Genomic DNA, 14608 nt, shown 5'->3' on the forward strand with positions numbered 1-14608 from the left:
TCCCATCCTATCAGCACCGCAGACGGAACCCCTCCGGCTTACATTATGAGCCGGTAGAAGGTGCAGCAACACCCCCCTCACCTCGGGGAACCAAAAGACTGGGAAATCGGCAATTATTTCCCCACTAACAGATCGGACATTCGGACCACACCAGCCTCTAAGATGGTGGTGACCCGCTCGGCGGCAGCACAGACAGCAACGCAGGTGCAGGTTGTGCAATCCCCCAACTCTCCCCGGTCCACAGCCCAGGAGCCCGTCCAACCCAGGAGTCCCACTCACACCAGAAACCCCTCTCCACCTCCACACAGCCCTAGGAAAAGCTTGGAAATGGAGGCCCTCATAAAAGCCCTCCCTAAAAAACAGGACAGAGAATCATATCAGCAGGCTGGAGAGGTCTTATAAGAGAGAGATAAGTGACCTCCGCAAAAACATAGGCCACCGCATAGAGGACATTGAGAACACAGTAGAGGAATCAATCACCAGAATCTCTGAACATTAGAGTATTCTGCAGAAAAACAAAAATCTAATTCAGCAACTGTTCTACGGTCTGGACGACCAGGAGAACAGAAGCCGTAGCAACAATATTCGCATACGCGGCTTGCCAGAGTCAGAGGAAAATAAAGATCTTGCTGTGGCGGCCGCTGCCATGTTTAACCAGCTGTTAAACAAACCCAGAGAGACACAGATCGAAATTGACAGAATCCACAGATCTTTGGGGGCCCCGCAACCCGAATCCCACCTATTCCTATTTTTTCAATGTGAAAACTGACATCATGCAAGCAGCCCACTCTCAGGAGACCATCTCGTTCAATGACTACCTTGTATTATTGCTGACAGATTTGTCTAGACAGACCCTACTCATGCGGAAAGCCCCAAAACCAGTCACGGACGCCCTGCATGCAAAGCAAATTAAATAGAGATGGGGATTCCTGTTCCAACTCTCTGCATCCCATATTGGAAAATTGTCTGTTTTCCGCACCCTAGGGGACCTTGCTAACTTTCTGGGAACATTTGAACTGCCGCAAATACAGGTACCAGATAGGCCCCTCAAATCTGTGACCCTTGGCCTCTCTCTTCTCTCTGGATGGGAAACTTTTCCAAAAAGAAATGCTCCTGCGCTTCCAAATGTCCTCCTGGATGAAACTCTTCCCACCCCACTGGCTGGTGAGGGTTCTGTTCTGTCTTTCTACAGATTTTTTATTTTTTTTGTGTGTGACCTGGGGCCCTGGGAGGTGTAAACGATCCTTTTTGTTGGTCATTCCTTCCGGAGCCTCGGAAATAGATGGACATGACAGCACTGGCAGCTGTCTTCAGGGAATAATTCCAATGTCTACACCGGTTATATGATTCACGTTACCTGTTAAAAACATTGTTATTGATTGGGCATGTGTTATCCCTGTATGTTCCATTTATAGTAGAAAAACGTTTAATATTGCCAAAAGTGCTGTATTACCCATTTCAATATGTTTAGTTAAACCTCGGATGGGGCAAAATGCCCCAAGTCAGATTAGCCTCGCACCCCACAATAGGGTTGGCAGAGACTTTACTGCCTCTGCAATTAGAGATTACTCCAGACCTACTCGGTAGTTCCCATTATCCCTGTTTCAAAATGGACACTAGTAAGAGCAGCACCCCCCCCCCCCAAACAATAGAAATGGTACGTTCCAATGCACACGATCCAGAAAACCACTACTTAGCTCTCTACAACATAAGACTCACAAGATTTCAATGCACTGGAATTACAAATAGTTCAGCTATACCAACTACCGATTTGGTGCCTGTACCCCCACTCTCTACTCTATTCCCCTTTCTCCCTTCCACCCTCACACTTCAGCTAAGAAACCCACAATCGGACCTTATCTAGGTCTACCACATTGTAGTTCGACACACAAATCCACAACCCACATGTCATGGCTTCCACCTTAGAGTTCAAGATATCCTCGCTGAATTGTACAGGATTTAATACCTCTGAAAAACACAAATACTACATCACTTTCACAAAGCTAAAACTCAGATATTCCTACTGCAGGAAATACGTTTTCGCTCTGATACTATACCAGTACTACCTGACAAATACTTCACAACCTGGAACCACAGCGAGAAACCCCATAGCAAGAACGAAGGACGTCCCGGTGGCCTTCCACAGCTCTTTTACACCTGAAGTGCTCTACTCAAATATAGACCCTAAGGGACGCTTTTTGCTTATGAAATTGTAATACCAACAGACAGTTTTCACAATTGCGAACATTTATTTTCCGAACCAGGAGCAACTCCATTTCCTATCCTCTGTGACAGCCCGCCTGAAAGCCTTTGGTAGCCACAATCTGATCCTGGGTGGAGACCTCAACGCTCCCCTCTTTCCGAGATTGGATTCCTCCACTGGTAAGTCACACATAACCCCCTCTACCTTGTCTAAATTATGCGTCACAATAGCGGATCTTTCACTGGTCGAAACGCGGCGACTTTTACACCCCACTGAGAGAGACTACACGTATTACTCCCCTGCGCACAAGTCGTATAGTAGGATTAACTAGAATTTTCTCTCACATACACTACTAGACTTCAACCCCACTAGCAAGATCGGCCTGAAATTGTGGTCAGGTCATGCTCCAATACCCAACTCTCGGTAGACTGCCACAACGCGCATGTAGAGCCACCTGGAAATTGAATGACAAATTTACCCACTGACACTGTGTGCACTGCAGCATTTGTGTCACAGGGAATTTTTATTCAACACGGTCCTAGATTGAAACAAGCTTGCAATGACGACATAACTTTCCTCTTCACTCTAATCCCCTCCCTTGAATCTACACACAAACACACGCTAGATCTCAAGACGTTAGTTGAACTGTCAAATGCACGCAAAGAGGTCACTGACCACCTGCAACAAAGGTCGCCACACTCCCAAGTGAATAAATGCAGAAAACACCTAGCCCGGGTTATACACACTAGACAGCATAGACAAAACATTGCTCACAATCTATCCCAACCAACCAAAAAAAAGCACAAGAACTCGGAGATTGTCTGCGAATTCAAAGATTACTGCTCCTCTCTTTACAATCTTCCCCCACCCCTGTCACAGAGCAATCCATCCACTCCGATCACATCAGGCTTACAACAATATATTCAAGATATGGCTCTGCCCAGGATCTTCCCCTCTGACATAGACAGTCTCTAACAATCTATCACCTCTTCAGACTTTTTGCCCTCAATTAAAGGACTTAAGATCGACAATAGCCCAGGCCCGGATAGTTATACTCCCCAATTCTATACAACGTTCACCCCCCAGTTGGCCCCGATTATGGAGCGAGCATTTGAGGAAGTGGATGAGAATCATCCCCTATCCCCACAACTTATCCAGGCCCAGATAGTGGTACTACCCAAACACAGAAAAGACCACTCACAATGCAGCAACTACATGCCCATCTCTCTATTGAATGTTGATCTCAAACTCTTTTCAAAAATCATAGCGACCCGCCTAGCCCACCTACTACCTTCCCTGGTCCATAGCGACCAAGTTGGCTTTATCCCAGGGCGGGAAGCCAGGGGTAACACCACTAAAAGCCTACAACTTATATTGTATGTTCAATGCCACAATATTCCCACATGCCTCTTAGCGTGTGATGCCGAGAAGGCATTTGAAAGGGTAAGCTGGCCTTTCCTGCGAGCATCTCTACACCAGATAGGCCTAGGCCCCAATCTAATGAACAAAATAATGTCACTATATACCAGTCCGTGAGCAAAAGTAACAGTCAATGGTGAGTCATCAGAGGCTTTGGAGATCAGGAACGGTACAAGACGGGTTGCCCTTTGTCCCTATTACCACGTGATTCCCTCAGCACATTGTAAGACATCGCTATACACAGACAACCTACTCCTTTATGTCACGCAACCACAAACTAGCATAACTGCCATACTTCAAGAGCTTGACCGCTTTGGAGCACACAGCAATTTCAAACTGAATATCACCAAACAGAAGCCTTGAATATCTCCCTCTCTCCGACAGCCGCATCCCTAGTCCAAAGAAGATTCCCATTCCACTGGCAATCACGTTCGATTAAATACCCAGGGACTGAGATCCCCGAGACCTACACGATATATACACATTGAATTACAGCCCCTTGGTGACTAAAATTAGGCGCTCACTAGAATCCTGGCATCACCTCAAACTCTCGTGGTTTTGACGAATGAATGTCCTCAAGATGGACATTCTTCCTAAATTAATATATCTATTTCAAACCCTTCCTATTCTCCTCCCCAATGCCCTTTTTCATACGCTTCGTTCCCTAGCAGTCCAGTTCATCTGGCAACACCTCCCCCCCAGACTTAAACATAAAATACTGTTTGCCCCCAAAATTTGAGGGGGCATCGGCATCCCAGACTTTCAACTCTACCACTCTTCAGCTATATTCTCAAGACTTCTCGAATGGTTCCCCCGACCCCTAATCAAACTTTCCATGATCATAGAGCAAGACATGGCACAACTCTCCTGTGGGGATACAATGTTAAATTCTGCACAATGACTGGAATATCCCCTTTGACACGGACGGCGCTCTCCATGTGGTACAACAAGCAATCCACCTTTGCCCTCTCCCCAGATCCTAGCCCAATGTCTCCCTTATTTGATAGTCCAGCTCTTCTAACCTACAACATTCTGGGACAATACAGGTCTTATACGAGAGCGCAGTGGCCCACCGCTAGACAGTTCGTCCACCCTACCACAGGCCAATTCAGAACGCAATCACACATACAACCCCCCACCAAGATTGACTGGCTATCCATGGTGTCCTTAACACAACATAGCAAAACACTTCACCTCTCAGGACAGGTCCACAGACCACTAACGGCATTTGAGGATATGTGTATAGTCTCTCTCAGACCCCCAAACACCCCCTATCTCTGATATATAAGGTCATACAATCCCATACTTACAACTCGCTCCCTTACTTCATGCAGAAGTGTTCCAGGAATTTAGGTGCAGTGATATCTCCGGAGCATTGGTATAAATCATTCACTCTCACACACAAATCATCCATCACTGGGTTCTCACAGGAGAAAAACTACAAACTTATCTCGGTGGTACAGGGATCCAGTCATGGTAAATAAGATGTACCCCATTACTCCAGATGCTTGCTGGCGCTGTCACAGATGAAAAGGATCTTACATCCACGTGTGGTGGGAGTGCGACCGAGTTTGCCCTTTTTGGGACTAGGTTTTTGGTATATATATTGATTTATACAATGTCTCTCGTGTCCTCTCCTACAGTGGCTCTTTTATCCATCCTGCCAGGCCCTATCAATTCTCACAAAAAAAAACCCCTCCTTGGATTCTTTTTATCCGCAGCCCGTGATGTCATATCACAACACTAAAAGACAGAAACTATCCCCCCTATTACCAGATTGATAGATGTTCTCAATGGCACTATGCTCATGAAGGAGCTGCAGGCAAAGATGGAGATACCTGGGATAAACAAACAATTATGTTACCTATGGCTTCACCACTCATCTTTGGACCTCCTCCTCAACAGAATTTCTGCTTGAGGAATAGGTCCATATATTTTACAAAGATAGGAGGAATCTCTGATGAAGGTGGTTATGATACTCCCATAAGACTTAAAGAGGAAGTAAACCCTGATTAGTTTACTTCCTCTTTCATTCCCTGCAAATGTAAACCATAATGGACTACTATGCATTATGTGTCACTTACCTGACACAGGAGCCGGCGATGTCACCGCTGTCCCCTGTAGTCCGGCGCATCCATCTTCTCGGTGGGTCTCGACCGCTTCGCCGATGTCATTTGGCGAAGCCACGATGGCGTCACTCCCACGCATGCGCACGGGAGCCGCCACACGTGGCATATTCACCGTTGACGGTGCCACGCTCAGTGAGCGCCGCCTACGGCGCATGCGCCGCAGACAGCAGTACCTGTCTTTCGGTAAATATCTCCTAAACCGTATAGGTTTAGGAGATATTTCTTGGACCTACAGGTAAGCCTTAATCTAGGCTTACATGTAGGTCAAAGTGTGTTGTAAGGGTTTACAACCACTTTAATATATAGAATATGAAGATATTTTTAGACCGATACAGCCGAGTGCTCCCTCCTCACCTGTCCTCCCCTCTTCTAGTCCTCAACCGACAGTCAGCTCTTATGTTATATATTACATGCAGTGACCTCAGGAATGTGGGAGGTGTTTTGCTTTGTAGGTTATTATGTTTCTAAGAAGTGTTCTAAGCATTTATGCATACGTGTTTTATAATGTTTTGTACTATGGGTGGTATGTGTGAACCACTTTCCCCCAACCCCTCCCTTTCTTTTTTCATTCTGTATCCCCCCTCCCCTTAACCCTGTTTCCTTTTAAAATTAATAAAAACTATATTCAACCTTACATTACTAACTGGTTCAGAGATGTAATTTTCTGTGATCTCTGGCTGGAGAAGGAGCTAATGGAGCATAACTTGTGCTCCATTAGCTTCAGTGGACTGGGAGGTCCAAGATTCCTGATGTCTCAGTAAACAGAACCTGTCAAGTTATTTAAGATTTCATGTTGCCATTGTTCCCCCATGCAATAGCAATGAAGTTATGTAGGAAAAAAACAAAGTTTTACAGAGTTAAAGTAACCGAAAGAAAAAAAAAATTCTTAAAGCTCCCACCCACAAATACACACATCTGTCAGGTATGGCTATATACGAAAACAGGAACAGCGCTACAAAATTTTATATGTCGTCGTAAGTGCCAGAGTGGGAGCAATACCGCTAGGGTCATTATTAACAGTTAACTCTATATCTATACTGATGACCGGAAAGGGTTTTTAAAGTGTCACCTTTGGATTTTTTAGGTACTGTTTGTTGCCATTTGACCTGTGAGGTATTTACTCGAGGCAACCTCATCTTTTATGCATTACCCAAAAAAATGGGTAATATTGTACTTCAGTGACCTAAATAAAACTTTTAGTGTATTTGGTTATTGAACATAGGCAACTAATAATATATAACTACCATAACTACTAACTAATCTTCAGAACTAAAATATGAATTTTAACATGTGCAAAGAAATTGACTTTTTTTTGTTATTCACCGTAAAATCCTTTTCTATGAGATTATTGAAGGACACAGCTCTTCCTTCGTCTTTACCATAGGGTTATAGTGCTACCTTCAGGAGGAGGACACTAGTCAGAAAAAAAAAAGAAGTCACCACCTTCTATGGGCAGTCCTATCTGATGGTAAACCCCCTGCTACAGGCAGCTCAGTTACTCACAAAGCAGTACAAAAAAAACTATAGAAGAGGTGTGGGTTCAATCTCCTTCAAGGAACTTAAGAAAAGGGATTAAAAAAAAAACAATTTTCTCTTACATAGCTCTTTCTTAAGCCTCGTACACACGTTGGATTTTTCGCAGACAAAGCGCCAGCCATTTGTCCGAAGGGCATTGGCCAGGAACTTGTCTTGCATACAAATGGCAAGACAAAAGAATATATTTTGTAGCACAACAAAATCAGTTTGCGGACCTGCTTTGGACCACCCGTGGGAGACTTGAAGGGCTTGTATCCCTTGTCCGAAGAGTCTGATAAATGAATAAGCTTCTTGTGTGCAGAAAGGGACGGACCCTGTTTGCAACGCAGCTCCTGCTCTTTCCCGGATTGCAGGAGAAAAGTTGATGATGATGATGTTGTTGATGATCCTGATGATGTAGTCCAGTGTAGCACCAACAAGCTTCTCTACATGGAAGAGTAAATTGGCAAAGGCTCTCTTAGTTGTCTGGTCCATAGGCCAACACTTAAGCCAGAGAACTCAAAGGAGCTCCACAGCCGAGACTGAGAACGCAGAAAGCAATGGAGCCGTATCCAGGAATGCATCACACACATACTTGAGGCCCTAGGACAGTTGTTTGCCAGTTCCACATAGACTGGAGCCATGGCCAAAACCAGGCAAGGTGCCGATTAGCGACTGCAAAAGAGAAGGCGATGGATTCCGCATCCTTAAAAGGAAGGATCTCCTCGACCAGTATCATAGTTGCCTTGTTCATCCTAGAGATGGGAGGGTCCATGAAAGGAGGAGAGAGCCACTTCTTCAGAAGGGCCTCCTCAAAGGGGTAACGCACTGAAAAACTTTTTGGGACTATAAAAAGGATGCTTCGGGCGTTCACAATCTTTGTAAATAAATTAATCAAAATAGGCAGGATAAAGGAAAACTTTAGCAGAATGAGATGGTTTGAGAGTACAAAAAGGCACTGCCACCTTCTTGGCAGCCCCAGAAGTATTAATTTTTAATGTTTCCCCACACAGAGGTTATGAGTGCGACCACCAGCGCCTTTGCTCGAGAAACATCGGTGGCAGAAGAATTGGGGACCTCAAACTTTGGGTCCGCAGGCTAGGGGGACCTGCTGTGGCCGAGCCAGACTCTAGCTTGAAATCATCTGAGAGGAAAGGGGTGAATGGGGGCATTTTTTCCTTCCTATACACGCCTGACCACTTCCACAAGCACACACCCCCCCCCCCCCCCCCCCCAGCCCAGGCACTGCTGTAAACCAAGCCTGTAGAAAGTATGAGAAAACACCCCTAATGGGTGGCAACAGAGAGGGGACCCCAGCAGGACTCACCACCAAACCAGGGCCACTTGGGATGCAGTACTGTGAGCCGCATACACTTCACAGATGTGGCCCTATATCTAGAGGCTGTGGCCACCGGCAATAAAATGATTGCCCTCTAGAGATAACTAGGCCAGACTTGCACAGGGAATGGTACTCCACACGCCCAGGGGGAGAGGAGTGCACCCTGCATAGCCAAGCACGTTGGGGAGCACCCACAGCACGCCACTGCACCCGAGGGAAAAGGGGGACATCCCATTACAAGTCACACCCAAGAGACTGTCTCTAGGTGGGGGAGCTGCCGGTCAGGGAAACACTGTGACAAGGACATCCGGTGCTCGGTCATGTGTATCCCCGTGAGACATTTAACGCGCTGGTTTTCCAGTCCAGGATGAGGTTGAAAAAGACAAAAGTCCATCAAGTCCAACCTATGTGTTTGATTTTAGGTCAGTATTACATAGTAGGTGAGATTGAAAAAAATTATATATTTAATTTTTTTAAATCAGCCTTAACATTACATGGGACAATCCGTTTAGTAATTAGTCACAGAAACAGAAATAAGGTTGTATTTGAGTGGATTTGTCTCAAAGAATGCCTTGGTAACAAATATACAGGCTGTCCTTAAACAATGGGAACTTAGATACCATTGTTGCATTTCAGTTGTCAGATGTAAACAGATCTGTAACCTAGGCTATAGCTTGGCTTTTATATATCATATGGCATGTATGATACTAGAGTGCCATCTTGAGGGAGAATTCGAGAATACCTCTCCAATTGAAAACTACAGATGACCAGTCGGTTGTTAAGATAAACAAGTTTGTAACCGTTGTCAACAAAAGCCCAAATAAAAGCCAGCAGCAGAGACTGATAGATCGGACTTCATCATGCAGCACCATAGTAGGTAGAAGGTTTATAACCAGCCAAGACGCTTTTGCCTGATTTTCAGCAACTGCTTGAGAAGCCCGAGTTCTCATTGTCAACAGAGATCACAAACACAGTAACCTGAGTTAAGTAAATTTTAAGCGTATTTCTACTGTTACAGACCATAGATAGTTTGCTTCATAGATCTGTCAGCCTTGTACTTTATTCCTAATAGTGTAAAGGTTTTGTAATATAAAGCATATTTGTATAGTAAAAGCACATCTATACACTGCACAGGTATGAGCTTCCTTGCTTATAAGGCAAAGTAACCTTGCTAGATAGACGCAAGTAAAACAAACCGACCAGAATGTAGCTAGCAGGCGTCATGCATTTGCATTGACCAGGCTGGGGTGACTACTGAATTTGATTATCCAGCATGTGGCCCAACCTAGCTGTTGCTTGAGGATCTTCACAGAAACCCCCCCCCCCCCCCAAAAGGCAGGGGGACTATGAAACCACAGGTCCCAGCAGGGAGCTAGGTCCTTACTACTTACACTAGGCAGAGAAAAAAAACAAGCTGCTTATAGTAGAGATGGGTTAACTACCAGTTAGGACTGCACATAGGCGGTGCTGTGTTTTTTCTGCCTAGTGTCCAACTCCTGTAGGGGCCATATGTTCAAGACTAAGGAAGAGCTGTGTCCTTCAATGAACGTATAAGAAATTACTCTGGAAGCAAAAGGGTTAAAGGGAATAAGAAAAAAGCATACATACCTTTCTAATGCAGAACTTGTTAAGGCTTTCATTATATCTCAATATGACAACTTTATTTACCATGGCTGCACAAATGCACAAGCCATTTTCGATCTAGAAAATAAAACAAAAGAATACTTGAATAAAGTGCAATATAAGCAAAATATCAGGCAGTAATTTTAACGTATATGTAAAATGCAGTACAATTTTGATCTATTTTATATATATTGGCCCTGCATTGTTGTTTAGTTTCAGTAAGCTCCATAAATTCCATGTAATAAAGTATCACGCTGCATGCACACATATTAAATATTCCTATTTACACTGGATCTTTCTGGCATGTAAGATTGTGTCATCCTGAGTCACCATCTCAGCCTAGAAAGAAGATGATGAACCAGGAAAATGTCTAAACCAAGATGCCAGCATTTTTCTGGAGAGAAAAACAAATGAAGGCACAGTCAATGGTAGTAATGTGGTTTCTGCATTAATTAATAAATATTTTTAAACAATCTTTAGTATGAATGCACTTTTAATGATAGATCCACTTTAAAGTGAATCTAAAGGTTTGTTTTCTTTTTTTTTTTAAAGAACAAACATGTAATACTTACCTGCTCTGTGCAGTGGTTTTGCACAGAGTGGGCTGATCTTCCTTTTCTGGGATCCCCCACGGGGGATCTCAGCTCCCCCTTTTCTCTATGTGCCAGCATAGGAAGTCTCTTCCTATAGTGGCACACGTGTGGGCTTGATACTGAGCCAGGCTGCAATTTTTTATTGACACAAATAATGTGGCTTGGCTCCACCTCCCGCTCCCTCCTCACAAGATTTGATTGACTCCCAGTGAGAAAGAGAGCAGCGCTGTTGCTCATGGGCCCAGTTCAATATTTAGGGGGGCTGGGGGAGATGAACATGAAAGTTTTTTTCTTCAACTTAATGCAGCGAAATATATTAAAAGTAAAAAACCTTCAACATTTACAGCCACTTTAAACATGTTTACTGTCTAGCAGTTTCTACATGAAACCTTTGTGCAATATGGCCTACTCAATATGCAAGTGACATGAACACTGCTCAAATTTATTCTCAGACAACATATTACTTATTCAGCTATTAAACCCAACAAGCCTTTTGAATGACTGTATTCTAACCAACCAGGGAAATATTCCCCAGCACATTATTTACAGTATTCATGCATGCAAACACTTACATTTTGTACTTCTCAATGCTACTGGTTCCAGATTGCTGCTTCCCAAAACTATAGGCATCATTCTTCCCACCCAGCCTCCGCTCTCTCTGTGCCCACCTAACAGTGTTGGGTGGTTTTCTGCATAGGAAACTAAAGATCTTATGATTATTCCCACCCATGCCCACTCTTATTGGCATCAGATGGCCTCCTGTGCCCTTGTACCCAAACCATACTGCACTTACATGCCCGCTGTAATAGTGGTTCCTCCTCCCAAGTTTTTGTACTCCCTGCCAGGAGCATGCGTGTCAGGGTAGTGCCAGGAAGAACTTTACCTAAACCCAATCTCGATCCAGTGATGTGCATGAGAGCATCTCTCTCCCTCCTCATAGGCTCAGAGACAGCAGTGGGAGCCATTGGCTCCTGCTGATGTCAATCACAGCCAGTGAGGGAGCTGGGACAGGGCCAAGCCGGTTCTCGAGTGAACCCGCCCAAGTGTCCTCATTGCAAGCAGCTTGCTATGGTGGGAACTCATGGGGCGAGTAATCTAGAAACACTGGCGGGAAAAGATTGGGGCAGCTCGGTGCAAAAAAAAAAAAAAAAACGAAACATTGTACAGAGCAAGTACGCAGGTTTGTTATTTAAAAAAAACAAAAAAACTAAAGGTTTATAATCTTTATTTTTTCTGAAACAGTGGACCACTCACCTTTCCTGCTGCAAATAGATGACATCCTTTAACAGCCTCAAATATTGTAAGTGATATGTCAGGTTGAGCTGGCAGATGTGCTTGGGCCAAGGACTGCTTCACCTTCTTCACATCAATCAGACACAAAGCACGCTCCTCTCCTTAAATCACACACAAGACCATTCAAAATTTGTAATATATTGAAAAATATATATGACTATATGTTGTGTTCTCAAGTTACATTTGTTGCACCTCATTACCCATAACAAACATTTTTCTACCCAGCAGAACAGTGATCTCTAAAATCTGATTTTAGTTATTGGCAGAAAACTCTAATAAGCTTCTCCTTTTTTTTACTTATTTTACCGTATGATGCCAGTAAATTACATAATGATTTTACTGTATGATGGCATAAAAACACAAAACAAAATATTACAGTAGAATTTCCCAGTACACATCCTCAATGGACACAAGCCAAAGAAAATGTAAAAGTGGCTTGACACAGCTTGGTGGCCTCCAAAAGTACGGTACTCAGAATCATCTCAAGCTGACCACAAATTTAAGCTGAATTCAAACCTGCTGCATTTGCCCACTATACAAATTCTTAAAATCACCACTGCACAAGGTTCTTAAATGGCTATGTTGCCTCCATCTTTATATCACCAATGATTACGTTACCTGCGATTAGTAGGAGTTTATCCAGCTCTTTAACAATATGAACCTGAAACACGGCCCCAACTCCAGGGATATGAGTGAGAGAATTCTTCAGCACATTTAGGGCATACAAGCCCTCTTCCGCACCAACTAGAACAATCTGAAAGAAAAAATCCATAAAATTATACAATCTTTACCTCCAAATAAGCCCCACTGTCCATATGCAATCATTTTATTGTAAACATTTAAGTTGAATTTTTAGCACATGATACAGCTGCTGGAGGGCCAGATCACAGTTTTCTGTTTATGGTGGCATGTGAATGACTAAGTGTAAGCATTGGATTCCATCTAAATCTTGTTGTAAGCTAATGCATAAGAACCTCATGTATCTGCTATACTGTTCTTTCACGTATCCTTTTTAGTTATTCATAGAAAGTTCAGGGGTTAGAAACACCATCAGGATGGAAGAGAAGTTGACTTCCTAGCTTTCAGGAGCATAGGGTTAAAGTGGTAGTAAAGCTTATCGTTTGTGTTTTACCTACAGGTAAGCATATATAGGTAAATATCTCCTAAACATGCACCATTTAGGGGATGTTTACTTGTGTTGCAGCTGGTGACGTCACCGACGCATGCGCTCTGAAGGAACAGCATACCATGCAGCAGTGACTTGAAAGGAAGACCGGGTGAAGATGGAAGCCCTGTCAGCGGTGACAAAGCGCTGCTGGAGGGCTTAGTTATAAGGCAAGTTTCACACAGTGTGCTAGTATGTGATGCATACTAGTACATTATAACATTGCCTTGCAGGGGAATCATTCGTTTTGTTTTGTTTTTCTCAACTTTACCACTGCTTTACCAAATCAGGTAGGCCTTAATCCTTCAGGACCCAGACTTTAACAGCCAGGCCTTTTCAAACTGCATGGGCGATGGAATCACTGGAATACCCTCCATCTCGACTATGTGGAGCAGGTGAGGAAGAAATTGGTTAAACCGAGGATTCCAGGACCTGAAGACAAACTTGGAAGTTAGTTGCTAAATCTGAAAGCCATGAGGCCCACGTCCAGCATCTCCCACCTGTGAAAGAGGTCTTGAAACACCTTTGGGTAAAGAACTTTTCCCCTGACCAGACTTTGATGACTGGGAAAGTCTCCTTGGCAATTGTACACACTTGGAATGTGTATGGCAAAGAGGGCTGGAAAGAGGGTGCTAGAATCTGTTCAGCTACTCTTCGAGCTGTGAGACTTCTGGCCCTGGTGGTAGATGTAAACCACCATGGTGATATTGTATGACTGGATCCCAGTCAAGTGATTTTGAAAGTAAGAGATCAAGTGCTGAAGGTATTACCCAATCACTTTGAAAGTTGATCAGGAACCACGATTTCTTTGGTAGCCAAATGCCTTGCATTGTCTAGAACTCCTCCACAGTCAACAGGCAGAACTTTCTAACAAGTACCTTCTAGATTAGTGGAAGGAAAACTTTGGTGTAGGCTTGACCCACCAGGTCAAGGAAAGCCTTGTCTTGGGATTCAGGCATAAGCGATGGTCCATTGACTGGGCCTTCTTGTTCCACACAGCCAGAATGTTAGGTTAAGTGAATTTGCCCAACCCAGCGAGTTGAACAAAAAAACTTGCAGCTCAGATCAGAGCTGCTGTACTAACAGTCCAATGTTAGTACATCCATCTCCAATGCTGTGCTAATGTTGTCTGACGGGGACGGTCCCCCTGTCAGAACACTGCGGTCAGTGCCCTTAGCCATTGGCTGAGAGCGCTGATCGGTTTTACAGCATGCACGACCAGCTTCTGTCAGACCAGCTGCCATACACATGGGCTGAATCTCGGATGGTTTTTATTGAACTGCCCGATGTCGTCTGACATTTGGCTTGTGGGTAGTAGGCTTAAAGGGA

General features: G+C 44.1%; 1 protein-coding gene across 6 annotated transcripts in view; it reads right to left on the minus strand.

Annotated features, from left to right (window-relative positions):
• The window catches only part of CIT (citron rho-interacting serine/threonine kinase), a 257696-nt gene that overhangs the window by 23041 nt on the left and 220047 nt on the right, over positions 1–14608 (minus strand). For all 6 annotated transcript variants that reach the window (XM_077461438.1, XM_077461435.1, XM_077461436.1 and 3 more), the window contains 3 exons: positions 12733–12868; positions 12076–12215; positions 10214–10306 (listed from right to left, as the gene is read on the minus strand). In XM_077461438.1, coding sequence (XP_077317564.1) covers positions 10214–10306; positions 12076–12215; positions 12733–12868 — 369 coding nt within the window. The remainder of the gene's footprint in view (positions 1–10213; positions 10307–12075; positions 12216–12732; positions 12869–14608) is intronic.

Source organism: Lithobates pipiens, unplaced genomic scaffold, assembly GCF_037356315.1.
Source record: "Lithobates pipiens isolate NorthernLeopardFrog02 unplaced genomic scaffold, aLitPip1_a1.2 Scaffold_3, whole genome shotgun sequence".
NCBI classification, from domain to species: Eukaryota; Metazoa; Chordata; class Amphibia; order Anura; family Ranidae; genus Lithobates; species Lithobates pipiens.